Source organism: Spermophilus citellus (genome assembly GCF_964194105.1).
Source record: "Spermophilus citellus genome assembly, chromosome: 3".
In the NCBI taxonomy this organism is placed as follows: Eukaryota; Metazoa; Chordata; class Mammalia; order Rodentia; family Sciuridae; genus Spermophilus; species Spermophilus citellus.
In genome coordinates this window covers 15049894-15077865 of record NC_138184.1, presented here as the reverse complement: position 1 = coordinate 15077865, position 27972 = coordinate 15049894, and the positions used below count along the sequence as shown (strand labels likewise).

At 56.3% G+C, this 27972-nt stretch overlaps 1 protein-coding gene across 1 annotated transcript; it reads right to left on the bottom strand.

Annotated features, from left to right (window-relative positions):
- Positions 1–1226: 1226 nt before the first annotated feature.
- Positions 1227–27972, bottom strand: AP1M1 (adaptor related protein complex 1 subunit mu 1). Its single transcript, XM_081288054.1, has 12 exons — positions 27815–27972; positions 22449–22605; positions 20253–20320; positions 19457–19587; positions 18094–18241; positions 7711–7837; positions 6880–7022; positions 6405–6476; positions 5637–5795; positions 2285–2410; positions 1781–1856; positions 1227–1676 (listed from the first exon to the last, which is right to left on the bottom strand). The coding sequence occupies exons 1-12, from the start codon at positions 27854–27856 to the stop codon at positions 1654–1656; spliced, it is 1272 nt and encodes a 423-aa protein (XP_081144180.1). The 5' UTR covers positions 27857–27972; the 3' UTR covers positions 1227–1653.

The following is a 27972-nucleotide window of genomic DNA, read 5'->3' as shown; positions in this document are numbered from 1 at the left end:
GGCCTGCTCTGTCTCTCTGCTCTCCGAGATGCAGATGTTCTGCATTTGGACAGTGACTTTTTTTTTCTTTTGGGCACAGTGCGGGGGCTGGCAGCCGGGGCTCTGCACGGGCCAGGCAAATGCTCTGCCGCTGAGCCACAGGGCGGCCCCCGTCCCCTCCCATCACCCATTTCTGCGTCTCTGCAGTGGGGGGGGTTTCAGGTCAATGGAGACTGGAGCCCCACCTGCCCGGCACCATTTCCTGGGCCATGGGGTTCTGCAGAGTGCGGCTGGCAAGAGCCCAAGCTGCAGTTCCGCCCCCCACGGTGGGTGAGAGCAGGGTCCTCTGCAGAGAGGCCCTAGGGTAGCTGCTGTGGGCCTGGGCCTGGGCCTGGGGGGACAGAAGACTCTGCCGCAGGCCCCTTTCCCACTACAAACCAGGCGTAATCCTCAGCCTGCAGTGCCCCTTGGCACCCCTGGCGCTTGGTGAGGTTCCTGGGCCCAGCCCCGGACTCTGCTCTGGCAGGCTGGTGGGCCCCGAGCCTGGTGTCCAGAGGGCGGTGGGGCTGCTGGCCGCTGGCACGAGGACTGCACTCCAAGGCGTCACCAAGGGCGGGGCAGCTTGTGGCCCCTGGAGGCTGAAGGCATCCCTTAAGGGGAGAGGAGAACAGCCTGAAGGCCTCCTGGTGGCCTCGGGCCCAGGGGCAGCCCAGTGTCCAGGGAAGGGGGTCGTCCCGACAGCCTGTTCCTGTTTCTCAGCCGGGGGCTGAGGGGAGGTGCTAGGGGACAGCAGGCCTCATGGGGCCACACAGAAGGTCAGTGACAGCCAGGCGGGCCCCACGCCTGCCGTGGTGGCCACGGAGCAGCGCCTACCCCGCTGCATCCTAGAGAAGGTGGGCAGTGGGTGCAGCGATGGCATTTAATGCAGCTGTGACAAGCATGGTGGGCGGGCAGGGCAGGGCCGGGCGGGGCTGGTGACCGCCCACCCTCTAGGCGTCCTAGAGCGTCCTCCCCTTTGGGGAAACACTGATCCGGCTGAGGGACGGCGCCTTGAGGTCTGGGTGACCCTGGGACGGTGCCACCAGGGAGGCTCTGAGCCCAGGCCAGGGGCCCCCGAGAGGCAGCCGCTGAGGGCAGCAGGCCATCGCCATCGTGGGAGGGGCAGTGGGCGGTGGCGAGGCCGCCCCGAGAGCTGCCCTGAGGAGGACGGCGGGCACAGGAGCAGCAAGAAACGCACGAAGCCGAGCTCCAGGAACAGAGATAAACAACGTCTTCAACAAAACGGCAACGAAACCATGTCCCTGCTGCCGGGCGAGGGCGAGGCGGGCGCTGCCCTGGGAGGCAGGGAGCTGGGCCGCGGGCAGCTGGGGCGGGACAGCACGGAGGCTGTCATGTACCTCTAGCGGGGCGACCTCACGTCCTTCCCTGGACTTCAGGGGACAAAGAGACAGGACTCCTGAGGGGCCAGACTCTTTGGGAAAAGGTCTTCCGAGGTGAGTGTCCATGGCAGAGCAGGTGGCCTGCAGAGGGAGGGAGGTCCCTGGGCAGAGGCCGGGCTGGTGGCCAGGGTCTGGGGGTGGCCCTCCTCATCTGGCGGGCTTGGCAGGTACGACCCGGTGCTCCCACCAGGAACCCCGAGGCCGGCAGGGCTGGGGTGTTGGCTGTGGTGGCCCCTCACTGGGTCCGGAGCTGGTAATCTAGGAGACAAGAGGGAGGCGTCCACCCTCGGCTCCATACCCAGGGCCCCCCCACCCGGGGCTGCCTGGCGACCCCTCGGCACCCCCAGGCAGGGCAGGCTCACCTCCATTCTGGGTGATGTAGCGGACCCAGGGCAGCGCCTGGTAGCCACTCTTCTCGATGATCTTCAGGTAGCGCACCTGGGACACGGGACCAGAGCTGAGTATATGCGTGGCCCTCTCCTCGCGCCCTGACCCTCCTCCCACTGGCGGGGAGGCCGTGAGGGGGGCAACACGGGCCCCAGGAGGCCGAGGTGAGCGTCGGAGCCCTGGGTGCAGGAGGCCCAGAGCCAGGCTGTGCGCCGGGCAGCTGCCTCCTGGACAAGAGGCCACCCAGACGCTCCGTGACCCTCAGCTGCCCGTGCGCTTTCTGAGGGGAGCCTGCCATGCTACGCGCTGCAGGGCGGGGTGCAGGCCTCTCCCTGGTGGGGCTGGGCCCGGGGAGCAGAGCCTCCTGTGCCCGCGGCAGGCTGAGCGGCAGCCCTCTCCCGCTGGTCGTGCCGAGTCCACTGCGTGTGGCCTGCGCTCGCTGACACCCAGTCCCCGCGGCCCCGCTGCGGCCCACGTACCTGGATGCCTGAGGTAGTGAAGTAGGGGATCTCGAACTTGACGCTGATGGGGGGCTTGCCCTCCTTGTCCTCGGCCTCCACGCTGGGCAGGCCGAAGTGGGCCCGCATCAGGTACTCCTTGCCGCCCTGGGCAGGGGGGACAGTCAGCCAGCGCCGTCACAGCAGCCCACGCTGCGCTGGCCCCAGGACCCCGCCTGTCTGCTCGGGTTGCCCAGCGCCCCACTTTCCCTGCCGGCCTGACGTCTGCCCCCACGGGCCCCAGTGGGCAGCCAGAGCCACTCTGAGGAAAGGCAGTGAGTTCTCAGAAGGAAAATGGCTTCAGAAGGTTCAGGAAGAGGAGACGAGTTGCCACGGAGGCCACCAAGACAGCGTGGCCTTGGGGGGAGCAGGGGACTGTGCAGAAGGCACTGGCAGGGGCTGGGGGACAGGCCACCTGCCAGCCTGAGGTCTAAGGGACAGCCACGTGCCCAACGTCAGGGCAGAATGGGAAAGGGACAAGTCAAGAAGCCTGTGGACAGGGAGAGGTGACGAGCAGGACCCCAGGGACAGTGCTGACCGAGGGCTGGCCCAGGTCCTACTCCCCAAGGGTCGGGGGGCAGCAGCCTCAGGCGCAGGAGTGAGCAGCCACTCCAGAGGGGGGCCGGCATGACCCTCTCCTTGCCCTGGCCACACTGGGACACCACAGTCTTGGGTCCCCAGAGGCCTGACCAAGGCTCAGCAGGGGTCGCTGCCTGTTCGGCCCCAGAGGGGGCGCGTCCTCAAGCCTCAGCTCCCTCCTAGACGTCTGCCCGTCCCCCCAGGCCAGGGAGACAGCGGCCCGAGTGCCGAGTGCGGCTAGGAAGCAGGAGGGCAGCTGGACAGCTGCAGCGGACAGCGGCTGCAGGAGAGGAGCCCACCTGTCGCCTGGATGCCACCCGCCCAACCAGACCCACACCCACACTGCGCCCTGGGACCAAAGGGAGCAGGCAGGAAAGGGGACACTGGGAAGGGGCCCCCAAAACGGCGGGTCCCCCACTTCATCCCCCCTCAGTGGGGAGGACTGCAGACTGACTCAAGCCAGAATGAGAAGCCACGAGAGGAAGAGGAGGCCACTGATGTCACAGCAGGGGACCTGGGCAAGAACGCTCCCTGCAGAGGGGGACAGGCCACCACTGCACGGCCCCAGGCCTGGACTCCCAGGGAAGACAAAGCAGTTCCTGCAAACCTAACGGCGAGGCAGCCACTTCCACAGAGCAGAGGGGACGAGACGGGCACCTGCCGCAGGGAGGCACCACCTGGGGCCCCGGCCCTCGTCCAGGTGGACGGCGCTGCGCTGAGGGCTGTGGACGGGGCCCTTTCCTCTTCCCCCAGTCCATAAAGGACAGCACAGGGCTCACTGTGGCGCACCTCCACCTACAGGGCGGGGACACAGGAAGAGAAGCCTCCCTCCGCCTGCGTCAGGAAGTTTAGAAGACAAAACAAAACCACCTCTATCTGAATACATTATTTTAGAAAGTAATGTAAAGTATTACAAGCCAGAATTACAGTGCAGACACCTGTATAAAAACAAGCTTTAAAACAAAAATAAGTGAATTGAACATGTGACTCAGACAAAAAAAGACTCGGGGCTGGGGATGGAGCTCAGTGGGAGAGTGTGGGCCATTCCTGGTACCCCCAGGAATGCAAAAAATGAGATAAAATAAAATTAATTTAAAGACTTAAAAAATAGGAAAGGAAAATAAACAACAAATAAAGTAAAAAACAAATCTGGAAAAAAAAATAAACAGACAAACCACTAGATAACCTTACCCCCACCCCAAAAAAAAGGTAGTCAAAAATACAGAAAACAAGAAATAAAGGAAGCCATGTGCGGTGGCTCACACCTGTAGTCCCAGCAGCTGGGAGGCTGAGGCAGGAGGATTGAGAGTTCAAAGCCAGCCTCAGCAAAATTGAGGCCCTAAGCTACTCAGTGACTCCCTGGCTCTAGATAAAATACAAAATAGGGCTGGGGATGTGGCTCAGTGGCCGAGCGCCCCTGAGTTCAATCCCTGGTATCAAAAACCAAACTAAAACAGGCCCACGTGGCTCGGGGACAGGACAGCTCGGCCTCATCGAGGCGTTACTCTTCCCCATTAACAGCAGCCTCGTGCAGACCCACGGGTTCCAATGCTTGGGAGGAAAAGGAAGCCTGTGAAGGCTGCCGGGAGGTCAGTGGAGGGAAGCGCCCAGGGCGTGGGGCCGTCAGGCGGGCAGTGCGCCAGATGTGAAAACAGAATGAAGCGCTGGTTCAGACAGCGCCTCCCTGCACGGATGGACAGACTAGAGGAAGTTCAGAAATAGACCGACTGCCACGTGAAAATCTGGACTTGGTGAACACGGCATCTCAAACCGTGGGAAGACAGACTCTTTAGTAAATGACTAAAGGAACCTGAATGGACCTCTGGACAGAGAGCGCGGGCTCTGTGTCTCCTCCCGTGTACCTGGCCGAGCTCCCAAGGGACCCAGACATGCCACCGACGGGCTCTGGAGGCAAACGTGGGTGAATTCCTCTGTGTTGGGAACGGGGAGGCTTCCAAAGCATGACTTAAAATCCAGACACAACACAAGGAAAAGACAGACATGTGACGACGTTAAACCACAATGTTAACAATGAAACAAGGACACAATCAGCAGAAGATGCCAGAAACCAAGTCCAAAGTGAACCATACACCACTTACACCAACGAAAAGGTCCCCATCCAGCCTATATGTAAAGAGCACTTGGAAACCAAGAAAAGGACCCAACCTGCCAAAAAAATTGAGCAAGAGACAGCTAGTTTCCAGAAAAAGAAATGCAAATGGCCCTTAGTCACAAGAAAAGCACTGCTGATAACAGGAGAAGAGCAAGTTACAGTGGCACAGCCACAGTCCCCTCTCTCTGCTTAGAAGTCTGAAAGCTTGACAGCAACTCTGCTGCTGCCCTCCCTGGGGAATCGCTGCAGGCTGCGACCCACCTTCCCTGAAGCCACACTCCCAGGACACAGGATGACACAGGCACAAGGTTAACCGCTGAAGTCTCTCTAAAGCCAAAGATTATAAACAACGCAGTGGCCTGCAGTGGGGGATGGTGACTGGTGACCCCAATAAGTAAGTGCAGATACAAAAACTGGGAGCTGAAGGGCAACACCATCTTGAGAGAGGAGGAGGGGCCAGGAGGTACCCTTCCTGTTTCCCGAACGCACTTCCAAGCTGTAGCTGGGCCCCTGGATCCAGAGAGGGGGAGCAGCAACGGACAAAGAGCTGGTGTCACCTAGGACCTTCAACAGCACCAGAGCCACCCTGGCCTTCCTGACCTCCTGGAGGAGGGGCAGGGTGGGCTGGGGGAGGGTACTCACTGGAAAGGACTTGATGGACCACACGATCTCGCTGTTCTCGGGGACCCACTTGACGCTGCCCACTGTGGTCTTGAACTTGGGTGAGTCGGCATCGTTGGGCACGGGGATGTGGATCTCCACGTTGTTGGCAGTGGACCGCCGCTTGAACTGGCTCTTGGCCTGCAGAGGGGGTTGACGTGGCTCAAGGTTTGGGAGGGTGAAGGTGAGATGGCCCAGTTCAGCCACCCAGGGCCACCAGGGCCACCAGGGCCCCAGCCCCTCAGCCTGGCCTGTAGATCTGCTCCCCAACGATGAGCCCTGGCATCTCCAGGCACTTCCCCGCCCTCCCCCACCCTCAACGCCCCCCTGAGCCTGGCTTCTGAAGTCGGGTGTCTCCTGCCTGTCCCCCAAGCCTCCGTGGCTTCCCAGATCTCCCCCTGGCCTGGCCTGGCCTTCTAGGACAATGTCGGTGGCCCCAGCCTGGCGTGGGCTGGAGTGTCATGGAGAGGTGAGTGTCCACCTGGCAGGCAGCCGCTCTGGGGAGCCTCCCTGTGCCTGGCCACAGGCCCCTCCAAGGAAGTGGCACCATCTGAGGGGAGCCCTGGGTGGCGTCTCTTTCCTGTGCCTGGCCACCCCCCCAGCTGAGCCCACACTGAGGCAGAACAGATGGCAGCCCCATGACATCCCGGCCCTCATGGAAGCCAATGCCCGAGGCCACGGATGGGCCAGGGCCACTGGAAGACCCTCAGTGGGTGGCACACCGCTGGCCCTGCCCGGCTCCCGGCTGACCTTGATCATGTACTCGATGCGGCTGTGGGAGTGCTTCTCGATCACAGACTCGATCCAGATCAAGGGCTTGACCTGGGGGGAGGGGACGCACTCGAGTGGGTCCTGTCTCATAAGTGCCTCGGGTGGGGGGGGAGGCCCAGGCCATCTCCAGGGAGGGGTCTCGGTGCCCAGGGCCCTGGGAGGAGTGTTCGGCAGCGCAGGCGCAAGCGGAGTGCTGACTGGAGAAGGGGGCTTCAGGGGCCACACATCTGGCCCGGGGAGGGGCTCCGTCCTGCCTCCTCAGGGAGCTCAGGCCCTAGGACTCGGTCTCCTTGGAGCCGGATGCTGCCCATGGAGTGGGGTGGGGCCAGACACCGTGGCTGTCCTGGGGCCACCTTGTGGAGTGAGACACCCCTGGGGACAGGGGCTGTCTTGCCCTGCTGGGAGGAGCAGGGGGCCTCCCTGGGCCTGCACAGGGCTGGTGGCCGGCACTCACGTGGGTGTTGAGGCGGTAGGACATGAGCTCGAACTCGCCGTCTGGCGGGATGAAGGAGATGGTGCGGTCGTTCTCGAAGCGCGAAAGGCGCACGCACTGGTGGAACTTCACGTCCTCCAGCTCCACAGATTTGCTCTTGCCCCCTGAGGGAGGGAGGGAGGGAAGGAGGTAGGGTGAGCCCTGGGCCCCCCGGCAGAGCAGGGCCCACCAACACCCCTGCTGACCCTCGCCTCCCTGGTGGCACCTGATGCCGAGTGCCTACTGTGGTCCTGGGGACAGGGCTGCGGGGCCTGGTTTATGCTGAGTCCCAGCAGCCAGGGCAGGGCTGGCAGCAGGCTTCTCCGGACACTTGCTAATGATCGGTGGCTCGGCTCCTCAAAGGGCCAGGCCCCACCGTGCCCTCCTGCTGGAACCTGTTTCCCACCTCACTAAGGGGACGGGGGTGGCCCTGCCCAGCCATCCTCCTGGGCTAATAATGCCCGGGAGAGACAATCCTGGGCCACCGTAGGAAGTGCTGCAGGTCACTTCCACTTCCCGTGACTGCCCACGGCCCAGAGGAGAGACCTGGCCTGACGGTGCAGGGGGGCTGAGGCTTCGCGCTGACATTTACAGTGCTCCCTGGGTGGCCTAGGACCTGACTCTGGGATTTCCACTCTGGCGTCTCCTGCGCCATCTTGTGAGCCCTGTGAGATGCCCCAGGCCACGTGCTCGAGCCGGCCTCTCTTCCACGGTGAGCAGCCCCGTGAAGCCTGCCCTGGGTGAGGCCCACAGTCTGCGGGCCCTGGCCGCTCTGGGCCACCGCCGCCCGCCCCCACTGGGCCTGGTACTCACGGCCCGTGTTGTCGAAGAGGACCTTGTCATTGAGGCCCAGGCGCAGCTCCGGCATTCCCGAGAGGAAGACCCGCATCTTGATGGAGCCCACGATCTCGCTGCGCAGGACGTTGCCGTTGGCACTGACCTGGAGACGGCGCTGTGTGAAGGGCCCTGCCTGCCAGTGTCCCCACCACGTGGCAGCCCCCTACGGCTTCCTTCTCGGCGCCCCTCTCGTCTCCACTCTCCCCCTCCTGAGCCCTGGCGGGGGCAAGCCCAGGTGCAGACCCCACTCCCAACCCACGCCGGGCTGAGAGCTTTGGGCTTGAGGGACTCTGTCCAGCCCCCTGCTAGGACCAGGGGGACACACACTGCAGGCCCCACCCACAGGTCTCGGGCCACACTGGGCCTGGTGACGCAGTGCCAGGAACTGACCTAGGGGCTCTCACATGGGAGCCCCTGAGTGACTCCTGAACAGACCGAGCAGCTGGTTCCTGTGAGGCCGCGTCCTCAGCTGACCCGGGGCAGGACCCTGCCAGCCCTGCTCACCTGGTGGCGGGGCGCGGCTCACTTTTCCCCAGGTCTCTATTCTCCACCTGGGCCTCCGGTCCCTCCTCCCCAGGGTGGTCAGAGGTGGAAAATCTGGGTCCTGGCCCTCCCTGTGTCCCAGGGCTGCCCTGAAGTCTGAGAGCCCTCAATCCAAAGTGACGATTAACGAAACACGTCCTGTCACAGCAGCCAGGGCCCCGGAGGACCGCAGCCTCTGTGCCAGGCCCCCTGACACACTCTCGGGGCACCTATGGGGCAAGGACTGTGACTGGAGGGGGCCACTACTCACGGCACTCATAACCCAGGACACACTTGAAAGTGCGGTTACATGCCACCAGGTGACAGCCTGCACCTGCCGCCTGTCCCGGGAGCCCCGTTAGGGAGGAGGACTTTGCAGCACAGAGGGAAGCCCTGGGCCGAGGAGGAGGAGGGAACCACAGCCCTGCCACAGCCCGCGTGGTCACTCTGCACGGGCAAGGCCACGCTGGCAAGCATGCTGAGGGCCGTCAGCTCAGACCCAGGGCCACACGCCAGGGCGCACCCGCCCACAGGGTGCAGGGAGGGCCCAAGGTGGGGTGTCTACAGAGGAGCAGGACATCGCCCCGTCTTTCACACAAACGTCTAAAAAGCACCAGGTGGACAAACGGAAGCCCACCAGGCTGCTGTCACTGAGAGGAGGGGAGAAACAGTGGGGCTAAGGGGACCACCACTCTGAGGAAGGCACAGGAAAGGACAAGGCCCTGCAGGCCGGCCTCCTGCCGCTGTCCCCCTTCCACTCCCACCCCACTGGCCTCCCGTCGCCTTTCCCCAGGCAGCACCCTGGTCTCTCCAGCGCCCCGCCGCCTGCCTACAGCACCCTCCAGTGAGGGAGGCCAGGCCGCTCCCTGCTTAGCCAGCACCAGGCAGGCACCTGGACCCCTGAGCTCCAGGACCCCCTGGGCCCATCCTCTGGGAGCTGCCCCCTTCACCTGAGCAGGTGCCCCGAACCCTGGCTGGCAAGCCCAGGCAGCGCAGCCAGAAGGCCTCCCAGCCCACGAGGCCGGTCTCCGCCTCAGGGCAGCTGTCGGGCCAAGTGCCTTAGCTGAGGCTGCCCAGCCACCCAAAGCCAGTGCCCTCCACAGGGCATGGGTCAGATAGATGTTTGCCAAGGGAGACTGGCTGCAAGGTCCCCTGCTCCATCCACATGACAGGAATCGAGATAAACGCTGACCCAGCAGTCAGACTTAGGAAGGTGACGCTCTCACATGGGCCCCTGTGGTGACCTTTGTGAAGGAATGGGATCCTGGGCAGAGCCACACGCAGCAGTGCACTATGGCTAGGTGCTGTCCCCCTTAGCTCTAAGCTGAACCCCTAGATTTGCTTTTCCACCCCAGAGGACCCCAGAGCCATGTTCTGGGTTCCAACAATTCAGACGAGGGCTCCCAGGCAGAAGGGGACGGTGGTTAACGAGGTCACCGTCTCGGCACACAGGGTCGCAGCGAGAGCTGTGGAACGATCTTCTAGAGGAGCCCCCTCTCGGGCAGCTCCAGGCCTGGAGACCCCACCCTCTGGAAGTCCCGACCCAGTGAGGGAGCTGTCCCAGCACACACCTGCAGATGAGCAAGCGTGGCCCATGCCCTGCTGTGACGGCCAGAGGGACACACTCTGGGCCCATGTGACAGATCAGCAGGCCAGGCCAGGCCAGGCTGGGGGTGCTGCAGGAGGGCGGCAGCTCCCATCAGCCCCGCCAGCCTCACTGCGCACTGACGGCCATGGCCAGCCCTGGACACGAGGCCCTGGAGGAAGTGAGCACTGTGGGCAGACAGCACTGGAGGGCCTCGGCTCACTCGGGGCTGGAAGGGGAACTGGGGAGCTCAGGGGGACAGTTCTGTTCTCTCATGTCCCGGGCCCAGGCCATCCCATGGACGCTGGCTGCTGCTCCAGGAGGATGGGCAACCTGTGCTCTTCCCTGTCCCCACCTGTGTGAGGCCTGCCGGTGAACACCACAGTGGCCAGCTGGAGCCCTGGGCTCGGTCGGGGGAAAGGGAACAGGCTGGATAGAGTGCAGAGAGGGACTCAGGAAAGACACCGGGAAGTCGTGTCTCCAGAGCACGCCGGAGTTTGCATGAGAGTGTGATCCTCGTGCCGTATGACTCGGCCCCCACTCAGAGCCAATCTGACCACCCGGGCCCCAGAATGACCACTGGGCAGTGCACGCTCAGCTAAAAGTGAATGGGCCCGAGGCTTGGGAAACTGAACTGAGACTCAGCTCACAGCACTGGGCTGGAATTTGTGGCCTGGACAAAACCAGATCAACTGTTGGATAAAACAAAAGCACCAACATTTTCCATATTATTTAAATAAGACCTAGAATCTCATCATGTAGTAATTTAGAGTTCAGGATATGATTTATAATTACGCAGCACATGAAGGCCATGACAATTTCAACCTGCGTGGTAAATATACCATCTATGGATGTTACTGCTGACACACAGATGTCAGGATTATCTGACAGGGACTTTAAACAGGCACCTTATAATCATGAACATGCTTGTGACCAATACTGAAATAGGAAGTCTCGGCAAAGAAAAAATGACACGTAGAAAAATTAAATGGTGAAATTTTAGAAGTAAAAACTACACTAACTAAAATAAAAATGAAAAGCAGAAAGGAGACAACACAGGAAAGGGTCAGTGAACTTGTAAACCGGAAGACAGATCAACAGAAATGATCCAGTGGGTACAATGGAGAGAAGATGGGAAGGACAGAGTTTGGGGGACCCACAGGACAGTAACAGAAGTCTGACATTCCCGTGGCACTGGAGTCCAGAAGGAAATGGAGTGAAATAAAAACATACCTGAGGACGTCGTGGCTGAAGACTTCCTGAGCTTGGTGAGAGACTAAACCTACGACTCAGGAGGTGAGTGAAGGGCTGGGCCGAGCGCAGTAGCGGAACACCGGCCGGCACGTGGGGAGGGCCTGGCTTCAGTACCCAGTACCGCGGGGGAAAGACAGGGGAATAAACTCCAAATAGGAATGCACAGACGTCCACACCTGATGTCTGAAGTCTAAATGCGGCAGGCCGCAGACGTGGCTCAACGGTACAGTGCTCGAACAGCATGCAAGAGGCCCTGGATCGCATCACCAGCAGCAGGAAAAGTAAAACCTAACTGTTGAAAACTCAAGTCAAAGAAAGACTGGGAGAGCAGCCAGAGCAAAATGACACATGACCCACAGAGGACAAGGACCTGAGCAACTTGGGACGCCTCACCAGGAACAGGAATGTCGGAGGGCAGCGGCCCAGTATGTTTAAAATGCTAAAAGAAAATTGTTGAGCCAGAGTTGTGTGTCCACTGAAAAGATCCTTCAGGAACAAAGGCAGAATGTGAAGACACTCCCAGATGAAGGAGAAACCAGGGACACTGGTGTCCCACAGACCTGAACTATAAAAATCGCTAAGAGAAACATCTTAGATGGAAGGAAAATGATGCCAGAGGACTGGTGAGCACCTGGGTAACTATGGGGACTGCTCTCCTCTTGGGGTAGCAGTGGGTCTCACAGTTGAGAAAGGAGTTCAGGTGTCTGGTGGGCTTCTCCACACACGCAGACGTAACAGACGGGACGACTCTACCATCCAGGGGTAGCAGTGTTCACACAGACCAAAGGAAGTGTAGGAGGTTGATTCCAAGTAACTCTGAAATCACAAGTACAGTCACACGTGTTTAATGACCAGGCTATGTTCTCATTAGGTGACTTTGTCACTGTGCCAACATCATAAGTACACTCATACGGACCTAGATGCATAGAGGTCACAAGTCAATCACTAGACACGGCCTCTCGGTGCAATCCAGAGACTGTGGTAACACAAGACGTACGAGGCTGCTGCTGCGATCACACAACACAGTTTTATGGCAAAAAAAAAAAAAAAAAAACTAAAAGGAGGACTCTTGGAAAAGGTGATAAATAGTGTGGCATGGTAAATACGTGCACCAATAACCCAGTCATTTATTATCACTAATAAGCATTACACACTGCACACAGCTGTATGTGCTGTACTTTTTTATATGACTGGTACCACAGTAGGTGTGTTTACACCAGCATCACCAATACGTGACATGACAGCTATGACATCACCTGGTCACAGGGAATATTCAGTTCCTTTAAAACCTTATCGGACCACCATCAATATGTAGTCCATCATTGACCAAGATGTCATTATGTGGTGAATGACTATTGTAAACAGAAGAACAGGAAAAAAATGACAAAATGGTAGCCCTCAGTCCAAATTCAGTCACAAAAAGTATGAATGGCCTAAACACATGCAATGAAAAGACACAGACTACAGCTGGGCACGGTGGCACAAGTCTGGAATCCTAACTACTCAGGAAGCTGAGGCAAGAAGATAAAATAAATTCAAGATACCCTGGCAACTAGTTATTTTTATCAAAAAAAAAAAAAAAGATCATCAGATCTTTAAAAATTAATGGTCATTTTGTGTATAAGGCTTAAAGTAAAAGGATGAGAGAAAAAGTAAAAAATGTACACTGTGAAAAAACTAATCACAAGAGCACCAGAGGGGCTGGGGCCTAACCACCTGCCCGGCCACGGGTTCCACTCCCAGCACCTCCAACCAAACAAAGCAAAACCCTGGGGTGACAGTGTTGATAGCAAGGTGGACTTCAGAGCAGAACACTTATCAGAAATGAAGAAGGACGTGGCATAATAATAAAGGGTTCAGTTCATCAAGAAGACATGAGAAGCCTAAATGCGTTGGTGCCCAAGAGCAGGGTGGCAAAGACACACAGCCACCGTAAAGGCAGGCACCCTACCCCCTCTGTCAGTAAAGGGTGACAAGCAGCAGAGCACTGCCAAAACTGCTGGAATAACTGAACAACACCATCGATCAGCTGGATCTAACGGGCCTTCACAGCACACGCCACCCAAGGACAGCAGAGGACACATGACACCCAGCAACAGCAGAGGACACACTCCTTGGCTACACACATGGAGCTCTCACCAGGAGAGAACATTCTTGGGTCCTTAAAACAGACTAACACATTTTAAATAACTGAAATTATTCAAGGAATGTCCTCAGACAACAATGGAGTTAAATATCAAAGACAAAGGATGACAAAAATCTGCAAACCTTCAGAAATTTAAACATAACCCATTGTTAAAAGGAAAGTCTCAAGGAAATTTGAAGGTATTTTCGAACAAAAATAAAACCCCAACATATTGACTGTGAGATGTTTTAAATAACAATGATTTGAAAATTGCAGCATTAAGGGTTTACTTCAGACAGGAAGAAAAGTTTCAAATTCCTATCTACAGCTTTACCTAAGTAACTAGAAAGAGAAACCTTTATCAAGGGGAAGGAAATAGTAGGGACGATGCAAAAATAAAATTGAAAAAAAAAAACAGAAAAATGGGGGGTGGGATCAATGAAATCAAAAGCTGATTCTTTGTAAAGATCAATAAAATAGGTAAACACCTCACAAAACTGATAAAGAAAAAGGAGAGAAAACACAAATGATCAGTACCGGGAATGAAGAGGAAATACCAGCATAGACTTTCAGACATTAAAGACCTAAAGGATTGCTATAAACACCACTCAACAAGTCATGTGACATGGACCAAGCTCTAAAATAGAAAAATAGTAATGAAATAAAAAGTTGAAATTTGTAGTTAAAAACATTCTGAAAAAAATCACTGCTTAGTTTCATAGTTTCACTGGTGAATTTTAACAAATGTTTAAATAATTAGCACCAATTCTATATAATCTCTTTCAGAAAAGAGGAGGAAATACTTCCCAGATCATTTTAAAAGGACATCACTACCTTGATACCAAACCAAACCAAAGTATTACAAAACGAGAAATACAAACCAGACTTTGTTATGAATACAGAGCCCTAATTCTCCATACAATATTAGGCAGATAAATAATAGCACACCAAGACCAACTGGATCTATTCCAGGAATGCAAGCCTGGTTCAATCATCAGAAAGCAGCTGGCAGAAATCACCATGTTAACATCTTGGGTGGGGTAAGGCTGGTGAGAGCCTGCCTAGCTCGGGAGGTCCTAGGCTCTGGCCCTACCATGGCAAAAACCAAGCAAACAAACATCAAACAAAAATCTAAAAAAGGAAACCCCCATGCTTGCAACAATTCACACAGAAAAAGCATTTAACAAACACAACACTTATTCATAATAAAGATCTTGCAGCAAATTAGCAATAAAAGGGAACTTCTAACATGAAAACAGGACATCTACGATAATCCTACAGCTGCCTTCCTAGTTAGCAGTGAAAGACTGAATACTTTCCTTTCAGGAACAGGGAAAGGTCTGCTCTCAACGCTCACAGTCAATACTGCCCTGAAAGTTTTAATGAGGTTAGGTCAAGAAAAGAGATAAAGGGCTGGGGATGTGGCTCAAGCGGTAGCGCGCTCGCCTGGCATGCGTGCGGCCCGGGTTCGATCCTCAGCACCATATACCAACAAAGATGTTGTGTCCGCCGAGAACTAAAAAAAAATAAATATTAAAAATTCTCTATCTCTCTCTCACTCTCTCTCCTCTCTCACTCTCTCTTTAAAAAAAAAAAGAAAAGAGATAAAAGGCATAAAGATTTAAAAGGAAGAAATAAAACTGTCCCTGTCTATGGCCAATACATCTATGTAGAAAGTCCCAAGGAATTCAAAAAGCACTTCAAGAATAAGTGAGTTTAGGGCACTGGGGTTGTGGCTTGTTGGTAAAGCGCTTGCCTCGCATGTGTGAGGCACTGGGTTCGATCCTCAGCACCACATAAATATAAATAAAAGTATTGTGTCCATCTACAACTTAAAAAAAAAAAGAATAAGTGGGTTTATCAAGGTTGCAGGACCTGGTTAGCAAACAAATGTCTCATTCCTAAACCCTGGTGATGTCCAGTTGGAAATTTAAATTAAAATGTATAACTTATAACAGCTTCAAAAGGTGAAATTCTTGCTGATACCTGACATCCTATTCTAATCCACAGATGAAGCTGGGTGCAGTGGCACACACCCATAATCCCAGCGGCAGGGAGGCTAAGGAAGGAGGATGGAGAGTCCAAAGCCAGCCTCCTCAAAAAGCAAGGAGCTAAGCAACTCAGTGAGGCCCTGTCTCTAAATAAAATACGAAATAGGGCTGGATGTGCTCAATGGTCGAGGGCCCTGAGTTCAATCCCTATTACCTACCCCCTCGAACAAAGAAACCAAGATGAATGAAAATAAGGGGACCATAAACTCTCGAGTGCCCGCCCCGCTAAGCCCACACTTGTGAGAGTTCAGGAATCAGGAAAAGTAACGTCCTTCTCACCTACAGAGGGCTTTTATCGTTCACAGTCAATAAATCACTTGAAAAAATGCAATGCTTAGGAATAACTCTAACAATGCAGTCACAGTAAAAACTACACAACATTGATGACAGAAATCCAATCTCTCTTCCTTTCTCACGTGCACACCCACACACTCTCTCTCTCCCTCTCTCCCTCTCTGTTCATGGATTGGGAGACTTAATTTAGTAAATATATCGAATCTCAACAAATTGACCTATAGAGTTAATAAAAGACCAGTCACAACCTCTGCAGAACTTTTGTAGAAATAGATAAGCTGACTGCAAAATTTTATATAAAGGAACTAGAATAAAACATTTTAAAATGAAGAATGTTGTCTCAAAATAAAAAAAATAAATAAAAAGGGCTGGGGATGTGGCTCAGTGGTTAAGCACCCTGGGTTGAATCCCCGGGACACACACACAAAATAATACTATTTTGAATAAATCATAAAATCATACTGATTTTCAGACTTCTTATAAAATTACAACAATCAAAACGGTGTGTTAGTGATGTAGGGATAGAAGGCCACACAGGCCAACGGAAGAGACAGGCACAGTACGGACAGTGGAATATGCAGACACAACAGCTACACAGACACTGGAAGAGAAGACAGGCCACAGAGTGAGGTTGATTTTGACAAAAGTGTGAAAGCAATTCAGTAGAGAAAGGGCACTCTTCTAAAAAAGAAAAACAGTGTTGGAACAACTGCAAAAAATTATTGTATATGCAAAAAGAAACCTGGATATAAAACCTCCCACCTTATATAAAATCCAACTCAAAATGGACTGTGGATCTGAATACAATCTATAGAGCCTTGAGAAGACATGCAGAAGAAGGCTGGCCTGAACTTGGGTTGGCAATGAGTCAGACTCGACACCCAAAGTGCAATAAAAAATGCTTTTGATACTTGGATTTCACCAACATTAAAAACTTTTGCCAAATACTGCTAAGAGAATAAAAAGGCAAGTTATAGACGAGAAGAAAATACTTGCTGATCCGATTACCTGACCAAGACTCGTATCTGGGATATAAAGAACCTGTAAACTCAACAGTAGGAAAACCAGCAATCCCATTGTAAAGTGCTCAGAGACACAGAGAGACATTGCTCCACAGAGGGTTCAGGGGTGAGAAGGAAACACAAAAAGGCATGTTGCGCGTCATGGAGCCCTGGGGAAACACAGACCAGCACTCTGCCAAGAGAACGCTCCCTACGCCCTAGAATGGGGGTGCGCAAAGTAAAAATGACCACGGGGGCGCAGCCACCAGAATCCCACCCATTGCTGGTGAGCGTGCAAAGGGGAGTTCGGTGGTTTATTATAAAGTTAAACGTACACTTACCGTGTGACCCAGCCATCCCACTCCTGGGTATTTACCCTAGAGAAATGAAAACTCATGTCCACACACGACCCCGAACACGACACACAGCAACACTACTCATTTATTGCCAAAAACTGGAAAATGACCCAAATGTCCTTCTATGAATGGAGAATCACACTGTGGTTCATTCAGAATGTAAAACAAAGAGAAGGGCACAGAGAGGAAACATCTGTGGACACACAGAACCTGGACCCCCGAGAGGCACTGCACTGACAACGCGACGTGTGACTCCTCACACCCCCTGACAGCTGCACTGCCGGACAATGCCATCCAGGTGACAATCTCAAAGACCATGCAACAGTAACTGAGCACAGATGGTGGCTGCCTGGGGTTGGGGACGAGGGGAGTGGGCTACAAGGGGGCAACACGAGGGATGGACATTTTGAGGGTCTCCACCCTGGCTGGGGGACGAGTGCACAGGTATGAATGGGGGCTGACATTCACAGGCACAACGAGCAACTTTACTCAATAGCTAAAAAGCAAATTAAAGGAACAAACCAGACGAGCTGGGGTGTGGCTCAGTGGCAGAGCATCAGCCCAGCATGCTCGAGGCCCTGGTCCCCCCAGCGCTGAAAACAAACAAAGCCAGGCACCAGACAGTGGACCAGAACCCAACCCAGACCCTCCAAACCAAGGCAGCACCTGGAGAACCACCCTGCACGCTCTCCACGCCCTGGAAAACAGCACCCTTTGGACATCCAACATGAGGTCCGAGGAGCGACAATGACAGTCCTTCAGGGAGGAGGTCATCCTGATGACAGGAACTTTAGCTTTTTACACTTTCTTTTAAACAACCTGCACGTACTGAGTGTCAGAACAAGCGCTCTCCAGCTAACACGGCCTGTTTCCTGAGCAGCAGACCCAACACTGCTGACTGCCGATTATTGCAACCTCCGTGTTTCTTAGGGCTTTGCCAATATTAAAATTAAAATTAGTTTTTTTCCTATAATGGAGCACTCAACAGCATTTTTTAAAAAGCAAGGAAGAAACCTGGGGTCGTGGCTCAGCGGTAGAGCGCTTGCCTAGCACATGCGAGGCCCTGGGTTCAAGCCTCAGCCCCACATAAAAATAAACACATAAAAATATTGCGTCCAACTAAAAAAAAAAATACTTTAAAAAAAAAAAAGCAAGGAAGAAGGAAGCCTACCAAGAGGTTCACAGACTCGATGACGTCCAAGAACACCTCATTCTTCCGGTACTTGATGCCTTCAGACCGCCAAGACACTGCGTTGGTGACGGTGGCTGGGGGCCGCGGGGCCCCTGTTTCCAGCTTGTGGCCTTCCTGAGTGATGTACCTGTGGGGCCAGAGTCAAGGAGGTGTCACCTGCACTGGCACTGAAGCTTCAGGTGGCCATCTGGGCAGGGCAGGGTGGAAGCAGGAGGTCCTGAGACACATGGAAGCCCCTCCCTGGCGTGGGCTCCAGGACAGGACCCCCTGAGTGCTGTCCAGCAGGCTGACAGAATCCAGAGACAAACAACCAATAGCACTTATTTCGGGGAGCCAAGGAGACAGTGTTTCGGGGATGTGTGTTCAAGTGCATGCATGTGTGACTGACTCAGGGCTGGGGGGCCCATGGCCTGGTGCACGCTGGGCGAGCTCGCTACCACTGAGTTAAGGCCCAGCCCTTTGTAAAAACTTTTTATTTTATTTTGAGACAGGGTCTCGCTAAGGGGCTGAGGCCAGCTTTGAACACACGATCCTTGCACCTCAGCCTCCCGAGTAGCTGGGGTTAGAGGCTTGCCACTGCACCCAGCAGAAGAAGAGCCTATGAGATGGGCACATGAGCAGAACTGAGCCCTGCGGGGGCACCCTGGTGACTGATCCCATCTGGAGAGCAACAGGTGCAGTGGTCGGGAACACAGGCTTCCTATGAAATGAAGACTGGTGCCCGGGACTGTGGACTGAGAGGATGGAAAGTGCTCTCCACAACATCTGGCCCAGTAAGTGCTGAACCCACACTGACTGGTTTTTTGATGGAAAAAACTCCAAAGAAGGAAGACTCTGTCACAGCCTGTTGTGCAAGTGAGACATAAGCCAGCGACTTCCCGAGAGCAAAGGATTCAGGGCATTTATGTGGCTACAACAGGAAATGATGGTCATGTTATGAGGGATGTTGTGGAGAAAGGACCCTAAGCCACCCAGAACAGCTCCATCTAAAACCCATGTCCACACTGGCCGCAGTGGTGCACGCCTGTCATCCCAGCGGCTTGGGAGGCTGAGGCAGGAGGATCCCGAGTTCAAAGCCAGCCTCAGCAAATTAGCGAGGCCCTAAGCAACTCAGTGAGACCCTGTCTCTGAATATAAAATGAAAAGTGCTGGGTATGAGGCTCAGTGTTAAGCACCCTGGGTTCAATCCCTAGTAACAAATAAATAAGGCTCAGGTCCAGCTGGAGATGGGAGGGTGAGGGGGACAGCAGGGATATACATCTGCTTCTCCCACTTGCAAACCTGAGGACAGCATGTCATGACATGGCCCCACCTGACCACGGGGCCCTCCCCACCCACTCACTCCTGCAAGATCTTGCTGTCCGTGGTCTGGGGGTAGCCAAAGTCCATGAGCTCATCCAGCAGCTCGTAGATAATGACGAAGTTGTCCCGGATGCTCTCCTCCTCCAGCTCCTTGAAGTACTCGGAGAACACCTGTGGTGTCGGGGAGGGGGCGGGAGGAGCGCTGGGAGGAGAGACGGGGTGAAGGGGCCACACACTCCTCCACCTCCAGGCAGAGCCAACAGCCCTGCGCACACGTCCCAGGCTTGGTGACGTGCTCTGCAGCACTCGGCCTGGAGAAGGCAGGCAGGACAGCGCTGGCTGTCTGTGAGGGGGACAAGCAGGGGTCGGGCAGACGCCCTCCAACATCTGACCAGAAGCCCTGGACCCCAACCCACAGTTCCATTCTCCTCCCTCCTAGATCCACATCCCCTGCTGGGCCTGTGGCCTCCCCAGAACCTCTCTTTAATTGTGCTGACACCTGGCATGTGTCAGCCACCCCCTCAAGGTGGGCCCCAAGCAACTGGGCCTTGAAGAGTCTAAGCAGAGCCTGGGTCAACCCACCTCCCCAACCTGACTTCCAGCTGGTCCTCCATCATTCCTCTGGGCTCAGGGCTCGCCCCTGCCCCAGCTTCACCTCCTCTGTCCACTTCCTGACCTCACCAGGGGGGAAAGTTACAAAGGCCAGAGAACCCCAAGTGCAAGAAGGCAGGGTGCCCCTTCCAACTTCCAGAGTTCTGGCTTCAGAACTCCCTAGGGATGGCCACAAACGGGGACGCGAGAGCAGAGTCACTCCTCAGCCCCTGAAGGACGCTCACCTGCACCACCTTGTAAAGAAAGGAGAACACCAGAGACACACATGCGTTCTTCTTAGAGGTGGCGACCACTGCATGGAGCCTGGTTAAGGATCCTTCCCAGCGACCCTGCCCACAGGCCCTGCCTCTCACGTCCCGTCACACCACCTGCCATCTACTTGTGGCAAGGGGAGTTAGCAGGCCCGGGGCTCCAGCCAGGCCTGGGACACAGCAGTTACCAGCCCCCAGGGAGCACTTGAGGACACAGAGAATCACAGAGATGACAAGTGGCCTGGGTGAAGTGGCCTGGGGTGGCCTCTTCCAAGAAGAGAAAGCAGGACAGGACTGACCAGTCCTGCTCCTCCAAAGATGGGTCTGGGTTCCCGGCCAGGACCCCTGGGACACGGCTGGGCTAACTCTGCCGCTAGCTCTTGCCGGCTTTGGCAATGGGCGTGGCCCCCCAGGCGGATCTTTTTAACCTCAACGTCCCTCCTGTTTAATGGGGGCCTGAGTGCAGACTTGCTGTGTAAGGTGCCTGGCCCAGATTCCCCTCTTGCAGGAACCAGCCCCTGCCTCCACAGGGCCAGCAGGTGCTGGGCACTTCCTGTTCCTCTTTCCTGAATGGGCCTGGAGCCACCAGGGAGGTTGGTCCCTCTAAGGCCTGCATGTGGCACCACAGAAATCCCTGTCTGTGACATGCCTGAGCTAGGTGGCTGGTGTGCCAAGCACGAGCTCTGGGATGGAGGGAGGGAGGGCAGGGGCCACGTCCCCCTCACTCCCACCCTCCCCGCACAGCACAGAAGTCAGGAAATGGGCGCTGGAGAGAGAGGAGGGCAGGCCCTTCCTGCAGCCCAGCAACAGGCCTCCCGGAGACACAGGGAGGGGGCAGTGGTGACTTTCCTGGCCTTCAGAGTTGGGTTCATTCTGGAAACTGTCACCAGACGATAAAGTTGGGGACCAGGCTAGGGTGGGAGGATGTCCACTCACCCAGAGGGGTGAGCCCTCACTGTCTCTTCCTTAGCTGACCCTGTGTGGAATGTGGGGATCCAGAGGGACACTGGTCTGATGGCTGCTGCTGAGCTCGCATCAGTGCCTGGCCCCTCCCCACACCTGGGTGTGTGTGGCCCAGACCCAGGTGGCTTCAGAGAACGGTCAACTCCCTAAGTTACAGACTGCCCAGAGACTCTCCAGAGCCGTCTTGGCCTGCTGGAGAAGGGCGAAGTCTAAGCAGAGGCCAGAGGAGGGCCACCCCCTCCCACAGCAGGCTGGCCTCCCAGCAGTGCAGAGTGGGAGAAGGCGGCAGGGAGGCCGGAGGCCACGGTCCCAAAGCTCTGGGTGTGCGGTGGCCCATGGAGCGCGCCTGCATGGCAAGTTCCCATGTCCCTGCAAACACAGCGGGAGCCGTATGTGCACCAGCTCACCTGCCCCCGGCCCGGCCCGCAGAGGGGGCTGCTGCTCCCTTGCACTGTGGGAGGAGGGGACGGCCTCTGCCACTTCAGCTGCTGTAGGGGCCCAGACGGGCTGGCTATGGCACAGCTGAGCCTTGCTGCAGCAGTGTGGGTACCAGAGGTGCTTGGAGACCTGGTCCAAGAAGCAGGAGGGCCAGCTGGGCCCCATGGGCAGTCTGGCTTGACCGGAGGGCAGGAAGGAGACTCCATGATCTGAGCAAATCTCTCCCCATCTCTGTCGCTGCTGCCCTCGGTGGTTCAGGCCAACTCCCCTCCCATGTGGACACTGGCCTGGCCTCTTCGACATCATCTCCCCGTGACCACTACTCTTCCCTAAAAGGGTGCACTCAGCAGCCAGAAATGCAGATGTGCCTGAAGCCCTCCCAGGAGTTCCCACCACATTTAGGTGACATTCTTCTAGACCCGACTGCAGAGCCGCTGACCACGCCGGCCTTGCTCCTGCTCTGCACCCCCAGCTCCAGCTGCAGGAGCTTCACCTGGCCCAGTGTTCCTTATGCCCCCTGCCCTGCAGGCTGGCCTTCCTACAGGTCTCTTCTAGGGTGTCACCTCCTTTCCTGGGCCCCCTCCTGCCCTCTCCTCCCCACCCATCACCTGTCATGCTGTGTTCTTAGCCTATCTCCTCGGGCAGCAGGGAGCTCTGGAAGGACAGGGCTGTGTACCCTGCTCGGTACTGGACCAGCCCTGGGGGCACGGTGTGTAGGCGACACACACACTCCCGTGTTCACACAGGAGGACTCCAGGAAAGGGATACGATACAGGTTGTTGTGTTTGATCCACATGAAGCGGACACCCCCGTGGGCCAGGATGGGGGACAGCATGCCCTCCTCCTCCTTCTCCATCAGGATGGGCATGAAGTGCTCCACCTCCGACATGTCCACGTCGCCACGGTAGTTCCGACAGATGAGCACCTGGGGTCGGGGAGGAAGAGGACAGACAGGAGCTTTCACCTGGGGTGCTGCAGTCTGGGCCCTGAGGCAGGGGCGACATGTGCCAGCTGTCCTGTCCTCCTGGGGACAGGAACTAGACCAGAGGCCACTTCCCCCTCCAGGTGAACATGAGGACGCCCCCACTAACGGTGGTTCTTGGCAAGGAGAGGGCTATGGAGGGAAGGCCCAGGTCTGAAGCGCTGGCTCAGAGACACCAGGCCAAGCAGCTCCCTGCATGGGCCCTCGCGGAGGCGTCCCCTGCTAACGCGACCTGCTCTCCTGCCCGTGTCGGGGTCCTGTTCGCTACTGAAGGTTCAGTTTACTAGATCACACCTGCAGCCCGACCAGGAGAGCCCCCTCCTCTCCCACCTGTGGATCAGGACCCTCTGCCCACATGTGGCGGAGCTGAAAAACGGAGCAAGCACGATGGGAAGTCTGACAGTGTCTCGAAAAGTCAAGCCACAGTTACCGCAGGAGCCGCCTTCCGTAGGTGTCCACCCCAGAGAAACGGAACTGTGGGTCGGAGAACACCTGCAGCAGCTCTGCACTAGACAGACCCGACCTGGAGGCTACGGCCACGGCCTTCAGCAGCGGAACAGAGAGAAGACTTGTGCCCATGCACACCACAGACAGCCAGCAGCAACAGAAAGGAACACACCAGTCACCCCCTGTGTCTGCCCCAGGACCTGCCCCACCAGCACACCAGAATCTGCTCCAGCCCCTGGTGTCAAGCGGCCCAGCACCCGCACGGAACCTCCACCCAAGAACCTCCACCCAGCTGCGGTAGACTCCGGCCCGTTTCCTGATGGTCACAACACCTGAGACAACACGCAGGCTACGTAAACGGTTGTCACACCATATAGTTTAGGGAATAATGACAAGAAAAAGTCTGAGAGGGCAGGAGACGGCAGGAGAGGGCGAGGGGTGCCTCTCTGGTCTCTCTTTTGTGGCTTCTGGGGAAAGGCCCTATGGGTGAGCTCATGGGCCCTGACCCGGCCGGGGGACTCCCACCTGTCCTCCTGGCCATCACCCTAAGGCAGGCCCGTGGTCGTCAGAGACGGACGGGATGCCCTTCAGGGTGAAGCTGCCTGCCTGAGGTCACACGGCGAGTGAGGCAGTCAGTGACCTCACCCCAGCCCCAGCGGGCTCCAGGGCCTCCTCTGCTGCTAAAAGCCACTTTCCTGGTTTCTCATGGTCCACTTTCTTCTCCAGGGATCCAGAGTCTGAGGGATGCTGGCCTGGACGAGGGCCTCTAGGTCCCCAGAGTGCTCAAAGGAAAGAGGGGGCACAGTTTGCTTCCCGCCCCCCAGGGCTGCCCAGGTGCTCACGCAGTCAGTAAGCACGTGCTGGCGGGCACCACGGCACACGCCTGTCATCCCAGCTACTTGGGAGGCTGCGGCAGGAGGACAGCAAGTTCGAAGCCAGCCCAGGCAACTTGGGGAGATCCTGCCTCAAACTAACAAAAAGGACTGGGCAGAGTGCCCCTGTTCAATCCCCAGTACCACAGCAAACAAAACCCAAAATTTAAAAAATGTATGCCTTCTGTGCCCCTGTAAGGTGGCACTGTGCTGGGCCTGGGAGCATGGTAGCAGCCAAGGCATGGGTATTTGCTTAGGGCGCACTGGGGGCCTTCCCGAGGGCATGACCTTCAAATCAAGGGCTGAGGGACAGGAGAGATGGGAACCAAGCGTGGCTGAAGTGTGGGGTGGGGGCAGCCCATGGGGGTCTGGGCAGAGTGGGCAGGCCGAGTGACGACTGCCTCGGAGCTGGGGCTGTGGGGCCAGAGGAGAGGTAAAGGCAGGAGGGAGCAACACTTAAGGTGACAGTCCCTCTCCTTGTTGTCACCCTTGTCCCCAACCCAGGTCCTTCCTCACAAAATGTGACAGGCCTCTCCTCAACAGAAGCAGGAGTGAGTCTCTCTTCCTGCTGAAACTGACACCTACCCCAGCCTCCCTGGTACTGAGAACAAAGCCTCCGTCCATCACCACGGGCCACGGTACCTGCGGGTCAGGCTCCTCGCAGCCCCTAACGCCCCACAGTCCCACCCCCGGCTCTCGGAGCGAGGCACATCGGCTCCTCCTCGGGGCCTGTGCACTTGCAGCCCCCTCTACTGAGAAAGGCCTGACCTCCTCTATTCTTAAGCCTCAGCTGGGACGGCATCTCCTCTATGGGTCCTGCCTGCCTGCCCTGGCTGACAGAGCGTGTCCCATCCTCTCCACCCTGGCCCCTCTGTCCTCAGTGCCCATCTTGCACATTGCATCGTATATTTATTTGCACCTTCCTTTAATGTCTGACATTCCCAGAGACCAGGAACCAGTCCTGTCTCCTTCACGGCTGTGTCTCAGCACCCAGGGTCCTGCGTATAGTAGATGCTCAGTAAACATGCATAGAGTCAACATGGGATGAGGAGGGGTCAGAACAATGCCTTTCTAGTGGGGACGACTGGAGGGATAGATGAACGGTTGTGCCGCTTAGTGAGGTGGACCCAGAGCAAATCTGGGAGGTGACAGGATGTTCACTTTGGGAAATGCCCAGTGTGCAGTGGCTGGGATTGCCACGGTGTCCTGGAGGCCAACAGGCCTCAGAGCCAACAGAGATGGACAGTGATGGTCAGAGAGGCAGAGGTGAGTGCAGGACTGCAGTACAACTGAGAGCCACTGGCACTGCCATAAATTAAAGCCCACTTGCCACGAGGGACAGCATGGGGAGCACACTGAGGCCTGAGAGCAGCCAGGGAGGAGCTGTGCAGGAGGGGCGGACAGCAAAAGGAACATCAAGAGTGTGACATCCTTAAAGTTGGGGGAGGTGCTGATGACTGGTGGCTAGTGGCGTCAGCTGCTGCTAAGAAGCAAGAGATGCAGAAGTGTCCAGGGAGGGCTTGCTACCAGCTGATGTGGCCACACTGGTCCCCTCAGGGATCCGAGGTTCTGCTTGGCAGGCAGACACGTGGTCCTGAGCTCCTGGATTATTTCTGATTCAGTGCGGTCTGCTCAGGAGGCCGACTTTTGGAACTGGAGGTCCCCAGGGAGTGGAATAAAGGGCGTCTTGGTTGCAGAGGGAGGGAAAGGGGCATCTTGGTTGCAGAGGGAGGGAGGGGAGCTTCCCAGGGGCAAGTCTGATCATGCTTCTCCTAGGCCACAATCTCCTCATTATGACTCCTTCCTCCTGGAATTGAAGGGGTCCCTTCAGTTCCCTTCTCCAATCGGGACATTCTCAACACCTGGTGCCATCCTCCAGGCTCTGGCATTAACCAAGACTTGTGATTTGCCAGCCCACGTGGGCTGCCCGTCACCTTCTGTACTCACTGGGACGCCTCTTCTCCACCTGACCACTAGTTGGTCACCTCAAAACCAGCTCCGGCGCTAACTTCTGCCAGGGAGCCTTTTGTAACTCCTCTGACAGCCAAATACCAGGTTGAGCAACTGCATCACCCGGGGCCTTGTTCCTGCCTGTAGCTGCCTGGATCCGACTGCTCAGTAACCTCTTTGCTTCCACACGCCTTCCCTGCTAGAGCCGAGGGCCTGTGGAGCCTAATGCAAACTGTGGACCACAGCAGGGCCAAGCTTCCCACATTTCCACACAATAACCCCATAAAGGCCTCTTCCAACCAGTGAGGAACTGAGGCCCAGAGAAGATAATGTATTTGTCAGAAGTCACACAGCTGCGACGCCGAGATGGGTTTTGCACTCAGCCTAGTTCCACAGAGTTGGCACAGGACTGGGTGCATGCCAGGCACTCAGGAAAGGTTTGCTGAAGAAACAAGCAAGCTGAGACAGGCCTTCTGCGGCATCTCTGGAGATGTGGTGGCCAGGATGGAAGAACATGTGCCCCCAGGACTAGGGAGCACTGTACCCACCCACTCGCTGGTGCACCCCTAAGAAGGGCATCCTCCCTGTTTCTGAGAAGGCTGGGGGAAGAAGCACTGGGACTCACCAGTTGTTGACTTTGGTGGCACCCAAGGCAGGCACTCACTCAAGGGACTTGAGGAAAGTTCTGGGAGTGGGGCAGGAAGGGGCAGCCACCTCACCTCTTCAGCCTCAACTTCTGAGCCAACTCCCGTCCACCTCGCCTAGGACCCAACACCCACGCTTCTGTCACCCATGAATTCGGGGCTTGTTTAACACTGCTGGGCCAGCTCCTGCTGCTCCCACATGCAAGAGGCCGGGTGTCCCTGTCTTCCACCTGGGGTGGGCTTGGAGGGCAACAGCCCACTTCTGAAGGCCTGAACATTTTTTTCTGTAAGAGGTTCTCTTGTCTGACAACCCTAGGGAAGATGCCTGTCCTACTTATGCCAACTCCCTCAGACTCAGTCCCCTTTGCAGTCTCCTTTGTCACTCCCCCAGGGATGCTCATTGCTCCCCCACTGTGATCGACATTTACTTGTGCTTATTTGTATTTGGAGATTGATGTCCATCTCCCCCACCAGACTGTCAGTTCATGGGACAGGGACTGACTGATTGTGCTCCCCCCAAAATAGCCCACCACTTAGAAGCATGCCTGGAGCTTAGTAGACTCTCTGCAAATATCACTGAATGACAGTTGACTCCAAGTGGAACTCGGAGACCTGCAACTTCTCTGTGACCGGTTTGACCTTGGGCAGGCTGCTTCACCTCTTTGTGCCTCAGTTTTTCCTTCTAAAATGCCGCTCCCCCCACTCACCTCCCTAACCCTCGTAATTAAATGTCACGATGAACAGAGAGAAACTGCTACAGGGAGAACACGAAGTTAAACAGAAGCTGCTGCGCCCACAGAAGGCGGGATTGGCCCGAGGGCACAGAGTCCCCGCCACGCCCAGTTACCTCGGTCAAGGGTCGCACCGCCCCTCGGCGCTAGGCCGGACTCTGAGGGCGGCTGCAGCCCGTCCTCCCCAAATTGGGGTTGGGGGTTCCCAAGGAGGCCAAAGCTCGGGACTCAGGACTGATCGGAAGGGGATGAGGCCACCGGTTACCTGGCAACGGCGGCGGTGGCAGCCCACCGCGTTACCTAGCAACAGACCAGTGATTGCGGAGTGAAGACCACCGCCCGGTTACCTAGCAACAGGGTGGGGCCCTTCAGGTGAGGCCTATCGACCTCCACGCTTAATGCCAGGGTGGGGCTCACTGGCCGGTTACCTAGCAACAGGGTGGGTCCCCCGAGGGACGAGGGCCCCACTGGTTGCCTGGCAACGGGGAGGGTGGGGAGCCTTCAGTACCTTGCCCTTCAAGTCCAGCACGTAGACGGCGCTGGCGGACATGGCTACTGCGGGAAGCCTCGGCAGCGCCGAGGACGGCTGCAACGGCAGAGACTGCCGGGCGTTGAGTCAGGCCAGACGCGCCCCGCGACAGTTCCTCTCCACTTCCGGTTCGGAGA

Bases quoted from the DNA above. Each gene is read 5' to 3' on its own strand.
- AP1M1 (XM_081288054.1), bottom strand. From the start codon at position 27,856: ATGTCCGCCAGCGCCGTCTACGTGCTGGACTTGAAGGGCAAG. The intron at 5,796-6,404 runs GTCAGCCGGGAG...CCCCCTCTGCAG, and splicing joins GCATCGAGTACATGATCAAG to GCCAAGAGCCAGTTCAAGCG. The intron at 1,677-1,780 runs GTGAGCCTGCCC...CTTGTCTCCTAG, and splicing joins CTACATCACCCAGAATGGAG to ATTACCAGCTCCGGACCCAG.